Here is an 18,217-nt window from a genome sequence, read left to right as displayed (position 1 = left end):
TAGTTTCTGGAATTATGAATTGGCTGGGCTCATTCTGCATTACATAATTAGCACAACAAAGAGTATTCAGGGTTTCCTGGTTCCTATTAAAGATGCTGTACTTCAAATGCTTTCTGGGGTCTCAGGCATGCATATATGAGGATGTGACACTTTCTCCTTACATTTATTTAGTTACTCCCTCACTCTCTAATTCACTTGCTGACAACTGAAACTGTCTACTAAACATGGAACAATGCTCAATCTTTTCCCCATTAGATTTGCCCTTATACTCCCATCCTACTGACTCCTGTCCCTGTTATAATGTATCCATCCAGGCTGCTTTGCGACAGCTTAGTTCCAAATCTCGCGTTGGTGGCGCAAATCTCGCGTCACATTTTGAACTGCGTATCGACAACAGGGGCATCTTACGTGGGAGAACGAATCTCAACATGGCAGATGTTATAATTCTCGACGAAGAGCTAAACCAAGAGGAGCCGAACCAAGAGGAGCCGAACCTAGAGGAGCCGAACCAAGAGGAGTCTACCGCATCCGTCCAGTCCGAATCCGAGGGGACATCCGAAGAAACGCCCAACGGCGTGAAAACGTTAGTGAAACTGACGTATTGTTCTGTCTGGGCCGCCTGTGCAGCCGTTAGCGAAAATGGAGTCCTGTGATGCTAGTTAGCTAGCTATTGTTAGCCAAGAAGCCTTTCACGTCCGTTGACATTCACTGTCACCGCAAAGCACCCGTGTGATTATAAGTTGGGTTCGTGGCTCACATGACGTCCAAAGTACGCCGTGTCATTTTTTTTTTTTGCGGCAGAGTCTATACGATGCGTTGTTGCCATGACGTTAATCATGGCGCAATGGGCCAACCATAAGTATCGTGGTGCTGGTTAATCTCTGTAGTTTGGCGTGACAGAAACCTGAAATGTAGCGGTAACTTAAGCTCGTTAAATCAACGAGATAAACCCATCTTAACCCCTTCGGCTAATTGGAAACATTGAATCGCCCGAGCCGGCGTGAGTTTACCTTCTCATTACGTGTTTCGTTGTGCGTGACGTTAGCTGCTAAAGGCTACGCGGTGCTGCACCGTAAACTGACGTTGAACGACGCGAGCTCCCGTAACCAGAGGTCTTTGTTACAGCCGATAACATGTCTTTAAATCGGAATAATACGAGGCCACGAAACAAGATTTCCACCATTAATCGTTTATCCGATTACAAATAATGTAGATTTGCATCAAACTTAGTTTGGTTACAATAAAGTACATGCAGCAAACTATTGACCTGTTTTTTACCAGCAGAATAAAAAGTTCTGTCAGGCAAAAAAAAAAGTTAGGGGAAAAAAATAATAAAAAAAGATTAATATTAATAATCTTCCCATAGACTCCTATGAATCTGACGTTGTACTATCACGGATTCATGTTCCAAGGGTCTATATAAAAGTACAAGTGTACCTGTTTTATTATGGTACCTAGTACATTTTGGTCTTTATGCCCTCAAGGTAAGTAGTGCCTTCAATGTAACATTTTAGAGATGCACCATTCATTATGCATTCAAAACATGTAAAAAACTGTCAATGTAAAACAACACATTACCACTCAAATGACAAACGCATAATATGGTGCAATTAATAATACAGTAATATCAATTCAATAAATTTAAATTTAGATGTTTATGTGATTCCCGAATGTTTTGAGATACGCTGTTGTTGTCTGACTTGTAGCTTTATGCATTTTGTAGGGATGCTGACGAAACTAAGCCTCCCAGTGAAAAGTATGATGCTAAAGAGAAGTCCTCTGGGAGCAGAAGAGGGAACCGCTTCCATCCCTACAAAGACAAACATGCTGGAGAAAAGAAGGGTGGTCATAGGAATCGGGTGTTCATCAGCAACATCCCCTATGATATGAAGTGGCAGGCCATTAAAGATCTAATGCGTGATAAAGGTAAGGTCCCCAGTGATGGGATGGTGTCTCCCATTGCTCTATGACTTCAGCTGATAAGAAGTTCTTGACCCCTTTTCCCTTTTTTTTTACCAGGTGTTGCATCCTGCTTCGAGCAGTACTCAATTAGTTTGTAGCTTTCTCTGGATATACTTCTAGCACATACTAGGGAACAAATACAGTGTGCTACTAGGTTATTGGAGTTTTAATATATATTTTGGATGGACACCAATTTAGTTTGGTCTGATATGTCTGTGAGAAATGGAAGATGAACGTAGTTACATTGTCACTTGTTTTATGGCATCGTTAGCTCCAAAATGTAACCTCAAACCAGTAGTATAATTGATTGTTGAATGATTTTGTTGCATCTGTTGCAAGGTGAATCTTGACTATATCAATGAAAATATTGTAATGTTTTACTTTTTGATTTACGGGGCCTCAAGAGGCCTTTTAAAAGCTCAAAGGACAGCTTAAAACTCAACTGCCATCAATGGAATCTGTTGACAAACTCATCATGTTGAAGTCTTTTGAATTTCCCAGGTTTAATGTAGCTGTGTTTCTCTCTGGCCTTGGCCTTTGGGTGTCTCAGTCACTGCCCAGGAAGGCATGGTGTTGTCTGGTGGGATGTTGGTCTGGGCTGGCTGTTGATCATTAATGGGACATCTCCATCTGTAGCGGCATTGCCAAGGCCAACGGCGACTTGACGACTTGGTGACTCAAATTACTTTTGTTCTTTTGGTATTTTTCCTTTGTATGTCTCATGTAGTTGGTGAGGTTACATACGTGGAGCTCTTTAAGGATGGAGAAGGAAAGTCAAGGGTAAGTGATGTGGCCAACTTGCTGCACGAGGTTTTAAATGCCCTCAGCAGGCTCTCATTAATCAAGTGCTCTTTTAGGTTCTGATCCTTTGGGTCTTACTAAGTTACTGAACTGGAGATACTGTGGGTTGTGTTTAGAGCCTGATAGTTGGCTAATGATTGATACTCATTTGAAAGGGAGATGTCCTGTTGATTTTGGAAACGTAGCCTAATGAACTCATCTAAGAGTGCACTTTTGCTTTTGTTGTTGTTATTTCAATTGGTGTAAAAGTTTGCTTGTTTGGCCATTTTCCAAAGGGAAATGTGACTTGTGTGATTTGTCTTATTGATTGACCCTCATGTCTCAAAATCCTATTTGACAATTCTGTTATATGGCACAGCTCTCTCTTCAAAGGAACAAATCAGTCTTGAATGATCCTGTAGTGCCTTTTTTAATTATGTTCTTATTCTGAATGGCAAAATGCATACTGTAGATGTAAAGATGGACCACACCATTTGTCTTTATTGCAGTGGTAAAACTGGTCAATCCTAAACAATGTACAAAATACATTTGTTGTTTTAATTTGCTACCATGGTATTTGTGTCCAGTTCAAAACATGAATATGTCTTACTTAAATTACAATGCCGAGGTATCTGTTACTGGTAAATGTGTTCACAAAAACAAACAAAAAACATTGTTTTATTTTTAAGTATTAATTTTTTATCTTAAACATTGTTTAAGATAATGATTGTAAAAACAACGCTCTTATGTGCCTTTTTAATCTTTGCAGTAGATATAAACACAACCAACAAGTTGCTGGCTCAAGCTCGTCGGCAAAAAATTGTCGACATGCACTTTAGAAAATACTAGAAGCATGTTGATACATTAGATGTATAATGGTCCACTGCTTTGTCTTGATTTTTAACTGTATTGTGTTCACTCCCTCGACGTTGGCTGTGTGTGTGACCTGGACTCCCATGATGCCTCTGGTTAGGGTTGCGGGTAAGACACTGACTTATTTTCATAAACATATAAGTTTTTTTTTCTTTTATTCTCACACTTGCATGGAGTCATCTTTGGCCTCTGTTTTCCTGATTCAATAGTGTGGTGGAGTTCAAAGATGAGGAGTTTGTGAAGAAGGCGATAGAAACTATGAATAAGCATGACTTGAGTGGAAGGCCACTAAACATCAAGGAGGTGAGAGCAAAACATGGTCAAATGCTTACAGCACAACTGAAAACTTTGATTTATATTGTTTTCTTTAACCACTACTTACTTTGGGTTCAAGATGGAAATAATCTTTTTTTTACTATATATCGAGAGATATGATACACTGGAATATCACCAGATGACGTAATCACATGGAGAATTGCAATGTACAATTGTATTTTTTATTAGTTTTACAACCGTTGCCGAAACCATTCTTCATGATTATCTTGATTTGCCTTATTTTCTGACAAGGACCCTGATGGGGAACATGCTCGACGTGTGCTGCAGCGCATGGGAGGAGGTCAACAGGGAGGTCGTGGGCAGGACATGGGGCCAGGTGGGATGAACGTCCCGCCCTCCATTGCCAACAACCCCAACATCCCACCTGATGTCATCCACGCACTGCAGGCCGGACGACTGGGCACCACAGTGTTTGTTGCCAATGTGAGAACATACTGGAAGCTGTATCCAAATCTAGCTTGTGATGATTGTTCTTGCTTATTAAAAATAGCACTGTGTTGTTTTACAGCTGGATTTCAAGGTGGGCTGGAAGAAGTTGAAGGAGGTGTTTGGCATGGCAGGCTTGGTGAAGCGAGCAGATGTAAAGGAGGATAAAGATGGCAAGAGCCGCGGGATGGGAACAGTGACTTTCGAGCAGTCACTCGAGGCTGTGCAGGCAATATGTATCCTTCAGAGTTGCTCACACACACAAAAAGAGAGTCCACAGAAAATGTACACACAGTAATGCTTCATATCTTTACCGTGGCCTTCTTCTTAACTCTGGACTCAGCTATGTTCAATGGACAGATGCTATTTGACAGACAGATGCACGTTAAAATGGTATGTTGATTTTAATTCTTATGTAAGTTAAGCTAAAGAGGATGTGTAAACAAATTTAAACATTTGTTGTGTGGTGTTACAGGATGAGAAATCTTTTCCTCCTGATGATTTTTGCCAAGTGGAAAAAACACCTCAGTTACCTCGTGAGTACAATGTTTTCCCCCTGCAGGGGTTGTTGATATCAAACTCCAATCCATAGTAATAATATCAGTGAATTGTGTCTCACATTAAAATTGTCAGTGGAAGATGGATGGTACCCTCTGGGAACATATTGCACAAGTTATTTAAATTGCACAGATATTTTACAGCGATGTTTAAAAGGCCCACGTATGTTCAGTATGCTGATAGAATTATGATAGCAGTCAGCCTTTTAATATTATCTGTCAACTGCAAGCTGCTTTACACCTGAAGGTGCGATAAAAAAAAAGTAGTGGTTGCCACTTCAGTTAAATATTTAAAAACTTGTATGGCAAGCGAATTCCTTAGGATGTCTGTAAGAGGCCAGGTTGTTTGTTTTTATTACTGTATGTATGAGACACCATTTCATACAATAGTTTTTATGGATTGAAAATATGCAGTTTATATTGTTTAGTGTTGTATTTTTATGATATTGTTAAACATTATTTTTTTGGAAGTAATAGTCATTGCCTTGTGAAAGTACTTGCATTAAAAGACTCGTCAGTCCGTTTGAGTTTGAGCAGCTTCCCATTTTAGGGTTTGCTTACTTATTAATGGAATGGACAGAGGTCTGATGTTTGTACTCATCAAAGTAAAGACTTGCTGAACCCAAAACAGGATGTGGAGATGTAGAATAATATGACACCTGGGTGAATAGATAACATCTGGTCTACCCAACAGCAATAAACCTTTTTATGTTACATTTAATTTAGCGAGCGACTTACAATAAGTGCACTCAACCATGAGTACAAACTCGGAACAAGAAGAATCAAGAAAGTACAATTTGTTCAAGAATGATAAACTACAAAGGGCTATAATAGTGCTACTAAAGTGCTACGACTGATGCAGTAAAGGAGCATGGAAATAAGTCTTTCTACATTTCCTTTGTATTAAGTGCACAACATTGGTATTTTTTTATATTTGTTATCCCTTGTGTATTTTGTGTGTAGGGGGTCTCGGTGGCATCGGTATGGGACTGGGACCAGGAGGGCAGCCTATAAATGCCAACCGTCTGAGTGGGGGCGGCGGTAGTGGTGGTGGAGGAGGAGGAGGAGGTGGTGGTGGTGGTGGCATGGGCTCGATGGGCTCGATGGGGCCTGGAGGTCAGTCATGTTTATGCAGAAATCCTTCCACATCTCAGAAACGGTGAATCACGTACTTTGCTGCCTCTATAGACACATGCATGTCAGAGATCATCAGATGCTTCTCCACTAGCTGGTCAACACATAAACATCAAAAGGCAGCTGCTTTGAACGTTGGTCTGTAATATTTAATATATTGGCGGCCAACCCACGAGCTGAAATACAGAACAAACGTACCAGGTGTTCTGATGTGACTGACATTGTGCCAAAAAATATATCACCTCTCAGTGTACCCATTACATATACATGGATACACTATCTTGTTTTTGCTTGGCCTGACTGACTCATCTTTTGCCATAGGTATGGATGCTCAAGGTTATGGAGGAATGAACCGACTCGGAGGAGGTAAGGCGTCTGTGACTAACACGTTTTTTTTTTCCTGTGAAAGAAACAATGTCACCTTTTTGTGGAGGGAAGGAGAAATTAATGTTCAAACCAAGTGCTGCTTTTGACAGGAATGAGTGGTGGCGGGAGCTTCGGGGACAGCATGGGCAACATGGGTGGTGGCTTTGGAGGGAGAGACATGGCGCTCGGTGGCAGGATGGGAGGTAAGTGGCCGTGTTCTCATACTGTCCAGCTCTAGGATGTCATACTGTAAACAATGAGATGCACCTGTGGGTTATTGGTAATTAAGTTTAAGGTTACCTTTTTTTCTTTTCTTGAGATATGTACCGGGCAGGAATGGGAGGGATGGATCGTGACTTTGGCCACAGTGACATGCAAATGAATCGAGGATTTGGTGAATCTTTTGGAGGGATGGGTGAGTGGTACTCTAACCTCAGACAACTCTGAATCCTTTCATACTTGCACTGCACACACAGCGGGGCTCATGCATGTTCCTCTGTGGCTGTTCCTCCAGGCTGACTGTTTCTGTGTCTGCTGGTGTGAAATTGTTGAGCTATGATCTAATCTGCACTGACTTGCATTCTCTTCTTCAGGTGGAGGTTTTGGAGGCATGAGCAGCGGTGGCATGGGGCACATGGGGACTGGATTAGGTATTTAGATGTTGTTATCTGCGTATTGTGTTAATATTCTGGTTGTCATGATACTGGAATTTCCGACTTTGAAACAACATCTTTAGATAACGCATGGCAATGTTCACACGATGTTGAAGTCCAACAATTTTAGATTTTTATCAAGAATTTTGCTGCTGGAGAGAGCAGAAAGCTCAGCTGGTGTCAATATAGCGCTATTGTTGAAAATTAGTATTTAAGCCGTTTCCAATATTCAGTGTGAATATGTAACAATACTTGGATATTTTCTTTTAAACTAGTCAATTCCTCCCCATTCTGTAGATGATCACTACTTTGGAGGTACTTGTACGCTACAGTCAGTTAGCTTTGTAGCAGAGCCCCGGGCCTCTTTATTACTGTGGACATTTTAAAGTTATTACCCATTACCGTTTTATAGTCCTTTGGCAGTTAATATGGCCGATCATGTAAAAGGAGGATTGAGTGTTTGTGTAGTTTGATGTATAAAGTGTCATGCCTTGCTGAACTGGTGATGGGTGACAGGCCCAGCAGACTGTCCTTGAATCAGACGACCTCAGTCAAAGCATTAGCCTGAAGTCCCTGAACACTGATGATGATGCATACTGAAGTAGGGTCAAGAAAGATCTATGTTCCATAATGTATAAGAGCCATAACCTTTTTTATATTTGTGTCACTCATGCTTGTGTGGAGCCAGGCTGACAGCATGACACTGATGAATGTGTATGTTGCATAAATATATATTTATAATATGTCCTCTAAGAAGTTATACTTTTATTTTATATTTAAAAAAATCTTGGCCGCCATTGACCAGCACAAGTAGTTTTTATTATTATTATTGCCATTCAGCGCGGAGATCCAGATAGGCTTAATCTCCTTTAAAAAATGTTTTTATTGTGTGCAAATTAAGCCAGGATAACCAAATAACCCCATAAACCTTTACACACAGCACACCCATCAATTATAATGTGGTTTATAATGTGCTTTGCCATATGGCGTATCAATTTGAACGCCTGTTGTTTCACATTACAATATGTCATCATTATGATGTGCCATACCGTGAAATGGCATTAAATTGATAAGGCCATATAATGAGATTCAGCTCCATTTTGTTTTTATTCTTTACTTCTTTTAACACTGTACAAATTCAGTCAAAAATAAATACATAAATCACACACCTGTACTGTGCGGTGTGTTTACGCCGTGCAGCTCGTCACCATCCAGACAAGGGAGAAGAACTTTCCATTTGTTGATCTATTGTAGTGATGTCATATCTCTCTGTGATTGGCACACCTCATTCAGAGCCATGAGAAAAGTGAAGTCATAAATTGGCTATATATTTATTAATCGCCACGCCCGTCTAATTTCTCCTCCACTTTGTCCGGCCCGTTTCCCTGCTGCATAGCGTTTGTGCGCACAAAATCAGCTGCTTTGCCCTTGGCCCATGTTGAGTCATAGAGTGTTAAAGAAACTTTGTATTTTATATTCAGAAGATAATTTATGTTGTTGTTGAGGGGAAAAAAAGGCACCGGTCCAAAATCTACTCTTGCTGTTCAAACAATGTCATAGTGACATTGTACCTTGTGACTGATGATGTTTGGAGGGGATTGAATACCAATCACTTCAGTGCTATGTCATTGGACTTTAATTAATCAAAAGCTTTATATATATATATTATGTTTTGACATGCAGAATATCAAAAAACATAAATATTTCAGTTTAAATTGTTCTGTAATGTTAATGTGTGTTAATTGCAGGTGCCGGAATGGGAAATATGTCGATGGACCGGATGGGGTCAAGCTTCGACCGCATGGGCATGACAGGAATGGACATGAACCGTGGCTTTGGCGGCTATGGAGGCGGTGGGCCGAGTCACATGGGCGGAGGCATGTCTGACCGGGGCTCTGGGTCCAAAGCAGGCTGTCAGATCTTTGTGCGAAATGTAAGTGTGGATCATGTGAATTGTATAGAAGTCTTTTTTTTTTTTTAAACAATGATACACAGAGAGATACAGAGCCATCTCAAAGACATCCACACTTATTTAATGACCATTTCATTATGCTTTGATGCCCCAGCATTGATTAAAATTTTGTACAATGTGCGTTACTGATGCACTCGTCTGTTTTAATTGCAGTGTTTTTGATATGTTGACAAATGTGTTAACTGAAGTATACGTTTGTGTGTTGCAGCTGTCCTATGACCTCACATGGCAAAAGCTGAAGGAGAAGTTTGGTCACTGCGGTATGTCTTTTGTTCAGTATGAATTCAATCTTTATTGCTCAATTTACAAGCTGCTTAAAGATCTCTCTCTCTGCCGTTTCATCGTGAGCGGTCTGTGAACCAGAATGTCAACATTTTGTGTGAAACGTCGTGGTTTCAGAATGCACTCATCGCTCATTCTTGTCTCCTGCAGGCCAGGTAATGTTTGCAGAAATCAAGATGGAGAACGGAAAGTCAAAGGGCTGTGGAACAGTGAGATTCGACTGTTCAGATAGTGCTGAGAAGGCCTGCAGGATGATGAACGGAACCAAGATCAACGGCCGAGAGGTGGACGTCCGCATCGACCGGAACGCCTAGATAATTTGTAGAAGTCACACTAACACACTTCCACATTCAGCCCTCTTGCCAATGATCTTTTGTTTTGTTTTAAAAACACAATTATTTCATATCTCCCATGTGTCCACTGTTTTTTGTTTTGTTTATATATACTACATAGCTATTATCTTTTGTTTTGTAAACCCTTTTTAATTTGTCAGGAAGTTTATTTGGACAAATAAACTTTTTAATTTTTAAACCTGGTTGTTGTCCAATCTCTTGAAATCAAAGCCTTTGCTGATTTCATTATTGCTCAACACTGCCACACAGTGGCCTCTTGAGTGTGACCTTCCACATGAACCACAAAGGCACAGAGTGGAATAAAGTGAGAATAGACATGGATTGTATCGGGTTAGGACTGACACTTATTGTAGGAAGATATTTCAAGTGCACAACTCCAAGATTTGTGGTAGTTTTGTTTTGGTAGAACAGGATAGTCGGTTCATTGCATCTTCATTGTTTTACGAAGTTTAACTTTTTAGGTAAAAGACAAGTGGAAAGTTTTTTTTTGTTAGTTTTTTTTCCAGTTCGTCTTCCCATCAAGTGATTGAGACTTCCTTGTAAAAGCTTATCAGTTCACTTCACGCCTCTTTTTTTTCTTCTTCCTATTAAGTAACCTAAAGAAGAACAAGGCCAATTAAGTTTAGTTGACACCTTTTATTACTTGACAGACTGGATTTATTAACTTTGAACTCGGCAGTCACTCCTGTGACGATCCATTTTCTGTTTTTGGGCCTTGAGTAAGACAGAAGAACAATCACAGAACATGGTAATGATGAGGCCGGCCCGGATCTGACAGGCACACACACACAAGAACGATCTTTGGTACACTTCCACCTCAAGTGGACTGTGTATATATATATATATTTATTAATTGAGATAATTCTCTTCAGGAGATGTGACCAGCACACGTCTTCTTCGGCACAGTATCTTTATTGTATGCGAGTGGGACCATATTTCCTTTAGACGTCACAGTTAAGTTGTGTTTTTGGGCAGTTGTTTGGGTCGATGTGGCTTCAGTCCTGGCGATGTCAGATCTCAATCACTGCACAGTTTTATGGGATTGTTCCCGATAATCCCCAGCTCATAGAGGATGGACAGAGTGGCAAAGAGGATGTAGCAGAAGAGAGAAACGAGTCCCAACTTCCAGTCCAACTTCCATCCGTTAAGGTGAACGGCTACAAAAAGGAAAACGATGGAAACGAGGAGGGTGGCGGAAATATGGACCAGTCCAGTGCTGTTGACCTCTACAGGGTTGTTGGTGTCCACGAAGACGGTCTTAATGAACCAAGGCAGGCCCAGGCACAGCATGTCAAACACATTAGAGCCCACAATGTTGGACATGGCCATGTCCGCTTTCCCTGATGAACAGAAAACATTACAGATTGGATTTAGGTCTCACAAAGACATTTTTTTTAATGCTTGTCCTTTCTAAAATGTCTGATGGGAAAGTGAGTCAGCAAAGTGAAATGAGGAATCAATAGTTCTCTTCTCCAGCAAGAGCTCAGTGACCAATTCTATGTAGAAGGAACTTAGGAAACGCATTATTCTTAATTGTTTTGTTATGGCTAGCATTAATCAAAGTAAGGGCGACTGGCTTGGGGGGGGGAAAGCAGGTCGTCCACTAATCGGAAGTTCGGTCATTCAAATCCTGGCTATTCTTTGGGGAAAATACTAAACATCAAATTGCTGTGAATGAGCATTTACATTAGATTCTGATGAGCAGTTTGTTACCTGTTATGGCGAACTCTGCCATCAGTGTAAATTGCTTTGAAAAGTTGTTGTATGAATGTCATTTTATCATCTACCACCTTATGTTCAGGATGTCTGTGAATTGCAGCTGAAACATGGGGACACCGGAGTTTACCTTCTCTGGCCACCATCACGCTGGCTACGGTGTCGGGTATACTGGTTCCAGCTGCAAGCAGAGTGAGTCCCATGACGGTCTCGGGGATGCCCAGGGTCTCGCCTGCGTCAAACACCACAATCAAAGGCCAACAATGACATCAAGCAGCTGATCTTTACCGTAGCGATGGGGTTAATAAATAATCTCCATTACAGGGTTAATAAATAAATCACTAGAGGCCGGGGCTGTTGCAGGATTTCAGAAATACTGAGGTCACGAGATCAAATTCCACAAGCGGAACCACGCCCCCCCCCCCCCTGTCCCCGAGAACATTTCGATAAACCACTACAATGTGTACATTTTTATGCACTGTAAATGTTTTCTAATACATTGTGTGCTTGTGACGGGTGTCACATTCACTTCATTTCATTTGGAGTTTATTGATTTGTTTTAATGCAGTCTAAGAATATCTGAACAAGCCTTACAAAAACCCAACAGGTGTAGTGTGCGGAATCTTTAAATCCTTTAATGTCCCTATTATCCCCCCGAATTTCCAGACATATTACAGGGGACACAACCTTGTGTAATACTCGGTTGGTCCAGATATTGTGAAACCGCAGACACGGGAACATTTCCAACATTCTCAATGGCACGCTGTATGTGTGTACCTGCTCAGTCCCATGCCGGCTCTTTCATAAGACTAAACTCACCCTCCATGTGAGCCAACTGACGACAACGGGATAATAATCTCATTATACTCCGGTAGACCTAGCGTCGTCACATGATAAAGATTCCCTTCTTTTGAGGTGATTCTAGATCAGTTTTATGTTTCTGGACCAGTGCCTGTGGGTACTTCTGTACGTACACCCGGAGCTCACATGACTGTTTCCTTCAGGGGGAAGCGGGCTGTAATCCTGGTTATGCACATGGCCCACTGGAGCTACAAGAGCCCCCCTCTTAACGTTCCAGGACAATGGCATCCCAGGAATTAGCCAGCAGACCAACATGTGATTCTACTCTGCAAATCTGACATTTCTTCTCACAAGTTCCAGGCGCTTGTGATCAACAAAGGCGTCTTGAACGTGGTGCATGAGATTTACACCTGCGACTAAACTGAAAACACAGAGGAAACGAGACGTTTCTTCGTGCGCTCATAACAGCGACGCCAAAGTTCAAAGCGATGATCTCACCGACGACGGTGACCATCCACACCATCATGTATGTGAAAGCCGAGATCCAGACCGCTGACATGAAGAAGGTCACCATGTACCATCCCTTCCAGAACCTCCTCCTGCAGTCGGGGGTGGTCAGGAAAAGCAGAGTGATGATGGGCAGAGACAGAACCCAGAGGATCCGTTTCAGGTCGCTCTCCGGCACGGCGAACACACTTTTATGCTCTGCAGGAACGGAAGCAGACGGGCAATGCTACGAGTGGATTTGTGGTGCGTCATCGGAAGGGGGGGGGGGGGACCAGAAAGTCAAACAAAGCGAGTTGGACTTCACAAGATAGACCCGTGTTTAAAACATGGCGCGTTAAAGAATACGTGTTTTACCTTCGGGAATCTCATTGAGGCCATGCAGGCTGAGGGACAGGTGCGAGTATCCCGAGTCGTCCTGAAAGATCCCGCTGTCCGTTCTGGAGCGGCTGTGAACTCGCAGACTGGTTTCGTCGCTCCAGCCCATCAGAGGCTGCGTCTCGGTCTTCTCGCCCGGCCCTTTGGCCAGACAGGTGCAGCAAGGGCTCAGCCTCCTCAGGACAAACTCGCTGATGCGGAGGTCAAAGCACAGCACCACGATGTAGACGGCGTAGACCAGCAGAAGACACGCGGCGTCGTACCTGCAAACACAACAGTCTTCAACACCGACATTCGTTCTTCACCTCTGGGACAGATGTGGATAAAAACACAAGGCCTACTTCAACGAATGGAACTTGGCCTCGTGAGCTTTAAGTTCATTTTGCAGAAGAGGGCGGTCAAAAGCTCTGGCAATATCTAATCAAATGCAGATTGCTTTCAGAGGATCAACCATGGAAAACATACAGTTTACATATGACCTCAAAAGCTTCTACGACAACGCCATGACAGCTGTAACCGCCGTTTGAGCGCAGCGACTAGCTAACCAGCGCATCACGCTCACGTGCACGAACATGCACTAAAAGCACACGGCTAAGTCAACAAGGAACGAAGAAGCTATACTACAACACACACAGAGGGAGAGAGAATTCATAGAATATTTAACTATATTTTAACATAGAAAATATTTTTTTGCTGCTGTATTAATGCTCTGAATGTCAAATTTAGCACATTTCATTTAAAGGGGATTATTTTGGCAGTCTCCCCCGCTCCTCCCAAAAAAGTATTGTTTTTAATGTTTAGCCATGTTTTGGATATTTAGTGCAGTTTGATTTTGATATATATGAAATTATTTATGATTAAGTTCCGCTTTATTAAACTCTCTATCTTGACAATAGCAGTCGGTGATACAAAGGGGTGAGTACTGTGGTCACTGTGCTGTCGCCACAAGTAAATAATAACTGTAGAAATCCTTCACAAACATGCTCTGCGACTGCAATTGCTGTGTTTATGATGCAACATTGTCTTATTGAAGGAACATTTATTGCGTTGTGCTGCCAGAGTAATAAATGCCAGTGAGTCACCGTCCTGTGCTGCACTGTACTTGTTTTGAGATCTGTTTTCATTTGTTCTTTTCAGTGTCACAAGATGTAATAAACAGCTCTATCTGACGGCCTTTTACAACCACCTTACATAGAGGTGCTACAAGGTCTGAAGATCAAGCAGCTCTTGATGCACAGTTAAACTCACCAGTACACCTTGTTATCAGAAATGATGGCAATAACGGCGGAAACACTGATGGCATAAGCCAGGCAGTCCCTGAACAGTGGCCAACAGGTGAGCCGTCCGGCCTGATAAAGGAAACAAAAATACATGTTTTATAAGCTTATACAACCCGCGTTGCACAATGATGCGTCTGCTCCGACCCAGTGAAGGTGCCTCCCTGACACGTACTCAGCCTTTTGTCTGCATATTGCGAGTGTGTGAGTGTATTATAATGTACCACAGAGGCCAAGAGTCCACATGCTGCGCAGATCCCCAGCAGGTTGTAGACGGCTGATCCCACGATGGTGCTGACCCCGATGTCTCCCTTTGTCACAAACACACCTGGCACAAATAAAGGCACATCTTAGCTCTGAGGACATTGTGGAAGCGTTATCATGAGAAAGAATCAAAGGCCATAGTCCCTGTTGTGTTCCCAAAGGGTGGGAGAGTCACAGGGACAGTGGTCATGCACGGCGGTGTCACCATCGATGTATAGTTAGTAAATATGAATGCATAATTACCCAGAAAGGCTGTGACCAGCTCAGGTGCAGAACTCCCAGCTGCCATGAATGTGGCTCCTGCTACATCCTGAGACAGTCCCAGTCCTGAGAGAGACACGTGAAACACAGAGAGCACGACACCATTTACGTGGCGTGTATGAAATAGTAGAAGCAATGGATTCGTTATACAGAGTCCAACGCAACAGTAGCACACACAACCTCTAACACAAACTGATGCTTCATGTGTGTCATACGTATTTTAGAGGCGAAGTCTGATGCCAAGATGAAGTTTCATAAGAAAGCCATATTGTACAAGAATGTTATTTGTTAACCTAATATAAGTTTACAGTTTATTAAAAGTATCTCATCATCCCATCAAGACAAAAATATGAATATTTGTTGGTTCCAACTTCTTCTAATATGTGAGGTTTAATATAATTTTAAACAGACTTTATTTCAGTTTTGGTCTGTTGGTCAGTAAAAAAAAAAGATATTTGAAAAACATTCCCTTGGGCTGTCAGAACCTGTGTTGGGCATTGTTCACTGTTTTGTGAGACTTTTTAAAGACCAAAGGATTAACTGATTCATTGAGAAAACGAATAGACAGATTAATAATGATGATGGAGGTGGAAACACCACAACCACAGCCTGGTGAAAATGATTTCCTTTTATTAAAATCTAACTAAAAACACTGCTCAATCGGTCGAACAAGCATATTACGGCGTTTTACTAAATCTGTCTACATATTTAGTTTGGCTTGTTTTAGGAGCTCAACAATAGCTGTGCAGCCTAATCCTTTGCCTGTAGTAGTAATCTTGTAAATCCTCACAATCTCAGCATATTACAGTTCATGTGATGACGCAATGCAATGAAGGATGTCCCACTCACGGTCACTGATCACTTCTAACGAAGGCAGAAAGTAATCATCGCAGACTATTGCAACGGCCAGGAGCATGTAGAAAATAATCATGAAATAAATAACGAGCCCTCCGTCCTTCCTCTCCTGTATCGTGAAGAAACCCTCCGGAAACTCGGAGGACTGTGATGAGATGCATTCCGTCTCGTTCTCTGAAACGGCAGGACACAGACACACACACACACACACACACACACACACACACACACACACACACACACACACACGTCACCCTTAAACAACCAGTCCATTGCTGCAGCAGCCTATCGTTTGAGCTCTTAATGGCAGTTACACGGTACTTTCATGCCAAAAAGACATGAGGATTACAGAGCAAACACTGTCACAGTCGCTGAGCCACAATTGATTACTCATACTTTGTACAACACAAATCTGTGACATTTGTAATTACACAGTAAACGGATTAGAACAAATAAAACAAATGTATCTAGGAAAAGTATGGAAGATTCCCACACACAATGGTGAGTCTTACCAAGCGCCCGACGCACCCGGGTTGAATGGGTTTCCTGAGCTGTTTTTGCTGTGAATGACACAAGATGGACCGTGCAATATAAAAATATTACAAATCCTAGAAAGTAAGGGATAAAGTCCTTCCTCTTTTTCTGCAGAGCTGCAGGCTTAATCTTATTTATGGCCATTGGAGTCAAGGAGGCGAAATTAGCAAATATTCCAAGGAGTCATATGTCTCTTTGCTCTTTACAAGCTTGCAAAAAAGATGAAACGTGGGCTGAAGCTGCCTGTGAGCGCCGCATCTAACACTACACACTACGACTACAAGCTGCTGAGAGAGATTATTGGGGCTAGAAAGCATCTTTTAAGGCCCGGCCCTCGCAAGAATGGAGGTGGGGGTGGGTGGGTGTGGGGAGGTGGGGGGTTAAGGAGTTGGGGGGATCACGAGTTGCGAGTCATTCCAGTAGACTTGAACACACTCCAGCCTGAGGCACATCAGGGGTGTAGCCATTCATGATGAAACCCACTTTGATTGTGGAAAGTATTTTTTTTTCTTTCTGGTAAAAGAAATCTTAACAAAAAATGGATTTCAAATAAGGTATACGGTCTGAAGCTCTGCAGGTTAGACAGCAGCTTTTACAACAATGCTTTGACGCTGATGATATGGTAATCAAACATCAACTTTATGCGCATTAGTGGAGACAAATAAAGTATATTTTTAAGCAGTTTTGGTATAGCCTTCGACAGGGTTTAGCAGATGCAATCAGTTTTTGTCACTATACAACAAGGTGTGACAAAGAGATTGGAGCATTCATCCGCAGATGATCACACACCCAATAATATATCTCTGTCAATATTATAGATGCATAAGACTAGATATTGGTTTCAGGGTGAGCTTACATTTAGATTACTCTCCTTACTGTGACCTTCTTTTCTTTTTTAGTTAGCCAACGTTTTGTAGTAATTACAAATTAGTAATTAGTAAAAAAAAGAGAAGAAAAAAGGAAAAGATAAGAAATATCTCAAGTAAGTTACTTGCTGCATTTCAATTGGTATCCAATACTAGAGTAAAACAAAACAACTGCTGAAAAGACATCAAAGAAGTGCCAAACCCTACTGTTCCTCAAACGGCCACTAGAGGCTGTTTCTAAAAGCGAGTCACTCCCCATAGACCTCCATGTTAAAATGCCCAACTTTACAGCAGAAATAAACATGTTTACAGCATGGTGCAGGAAACGGGTTTGGTCTGCATGGATAATTACTCAGTTCATAACATGTTATAACATTTGTCATAATATATTTTAATATAATTCACCCATTTATTAGGCTTGACAGGCCGGTTGAGTGACAGGTGGGTGCAGCTAGCTGTCACCGTAGGTGCGTCACATGGACCTCATCCCTACCGAGGATGGCGACGGCTCTTCAGAAACCAATGGCTGACGTCACATAAACTATGTCCACATTTTACACGGTTCACGTTCAACACGTCTGCATAACTTAATTTAAGCGTTTTAATCCACCACCAAACCCGCACGGAAAGTGGGCTAAATCGAATTTACCTAGCTAATCACAGGTGCATGCTGGGTTCTAGCTTAGCGCGCACAAAGTTAACACGCTCACAAATGCTGCTGCGGGGACAGTTTGGTGTTTACCTGCAGTGAGGTGAGTGTGGGGCCTTTCAGCTGTTTGGGAAGGAGAGAGGCTGAACAGACTGGTTATATTGTGAGAGAGGCGCTGAGTAGACTGGTAACAGACCTACTGGGACTGAGGCCAAGGTGGACTGGTCGTATCGTGCACTGGGAAGATGGAGGAGGTCTTCGCGGTGGACGAGCCTCGCGTTCAGACACTAGGTGAACTACAACACACTCCTCCTCAAACGGGGTCACACTCGTTCATAGTTCCATTTATCTCGACGTCCCTCGACTCAAGGAAGCGCTGTACGTATCCTTGTGTGTGTGTGTGTGTGTGTGTGTGTGT

The 18,217-nt window shown here is 42.1% G+C and overlaps 2 protein-coding genes and 1 long non-coding RNA gene across 4 annotated transcripts in view; 2 read left to right on the top strand and 1 right to left on the bottom strand.

Moving 5' to 3' along the window:
* Positions 1-363: 363 nt before the first annotated feature.
* Positions 364-9,872, top strand: myef2 (myelin expression factor 2). Its single transcript, XM_068570059.1, has 17 exons — positions 364-583; positions 1,724-1,926; positions 2,690-2,742; positions 3,716-3,723; positions 3,825-3,918; positions 4,183-4,374; positions 4,460-4,613; positions 4,721-4,770; positions 4,853-4,913; positions 5,898-6,050; positions 6,390-6,434; positions 6,545-6,637; positions 6,754-6,849; positions 7,028-7,084; positions 8,836-9,020; positions 9,268-9,319; positions 9,492-9,872. Exons 1-17 carry the CDS (start codon positions 429-431, stop codon positions 9,653-9,655), a joined length of 1,815 nt encoding a protein of 604 aa, XP_068426160.1. The 5' UTR covers positions 364-428; the 3' UTR covers positions 9,656-9,872.
* A 443-nt stretch (positions 9,873-10,315) lies between these two features.
* slc24a5 (solute carrier family 24 member 5) lies at positions 10,316-18,186 on the bottom strand. 2 transcript variants are annotated; one of them, XM_068574214.1, is made up of 9 exons: positions 17,893-18,186; positions 15,745-15,924; positions 14,878-14,961; positions 14,595-14,698; positions 14,342-14,442; positions 13,073-13,356; positions 12,710-12,916; positions 11,541-11,642; positions 10,316-11,034 (listed from the first exon to the last, which is right to left on the bottom strand). In XM_068574214.1, the coding sequence occupies exons 2-9, from the start codon at positions 15,824-15,826 to the stop codon at positions 10,712-10,714; spliced, it is 1,287 nt and encodes a 428-aa protein (XP_068430315.1). In that variant the 5' UTR covers positions 15,827-15,924; positions 17,893-18,186; the 3' UTR covers positions 10,316-10,711. The 2 variants fall into 2 exon arrangements, with proteins under 2 accessions (XP_068430315.1, XP_068430307.1); XM_068574206.1 differs by lacking the exon at positions 17,893-18,186 and adding an exon at positions 16,263-16,475.
* LOC137783879 (uncharacterized) overlaps positions 17,862-18,217 on the top strand; it is a 146,585-nt gene continuing 146,229 nt past the window's right edge. Inside the window, exon 1 of the long non-coding RNA XR_011077365.1 lies at positions 17,862-18,090. This is a non-coding gene — a long non-coding RNA (uncharacterized lncRNA). The remainder of the gene's footprint in view (positions 18,091-18,217) is intronic.

The sequence above is a fragment of the Clinocottus analis genome, unplaced genomic scaffold (assembly GCF_023055335.1).
Source record: "Clinocottus analis isolate CAN_PGR_092001 unplaced genomic scaffold, fCliAna1.0.p SCAF_1, whole genome shotgun sequence".
Classification (NCBI taxonomy): Eukaryota; Metazoa; Chordata; class Actinopteri; order Perciformes; family Cottidae; genus Clinocottus; species Clinocottus analis.
This window is presented reverse-complemented; position numbering and strand designations above follow the sequence as displayed.

Bases quoted from the DNA above. Each gene is read 5' to 3' on its own strand.
- myef2 (XM_068570059.1), top strand. From the start codon at position 429: ATGGCAGATGTTATAATTCTCGACGAAGAGCTAAACCAAGAGGAGCCG. The intron at 4,375-4,459 runs GTGAGAACATAC...GTTGTTTTACAG, and splicing joins CCACAGTGTTTGTTGCCAAT to CTGGATTTCAAGGTGGGCTG. The intron at 6,638-6,753 runs GTAAGTGGCCGT...TCTTTTCTTGAG, and splicing joins GCTCGGTGGCAGGATGGGAG to ATATGTACCGGGCAGGAATG.
- slc24a5 (XM_068574206.1), bottom strand. From the start codon at position 16,428: ATGGCCATAAATAAGATTAAGCCTGCAGCTCTGCAGAAAAAGAGGAAG. The intron at 14,962-15,744 runs GTGAGTGGGACA...TGTCTCTCTCAG, and splicing joins GTTAGAAGTGATCAGTGACC to GACTGGGACTGTCTCAGGAT. The intron at 13,357-14,341 runs GTGAGTTTAACT...TTGTGTTTGCAG, and splicing joins TCTGATAACAAGGTGTACTG to GTACGACGCCGCGTGTCTTC.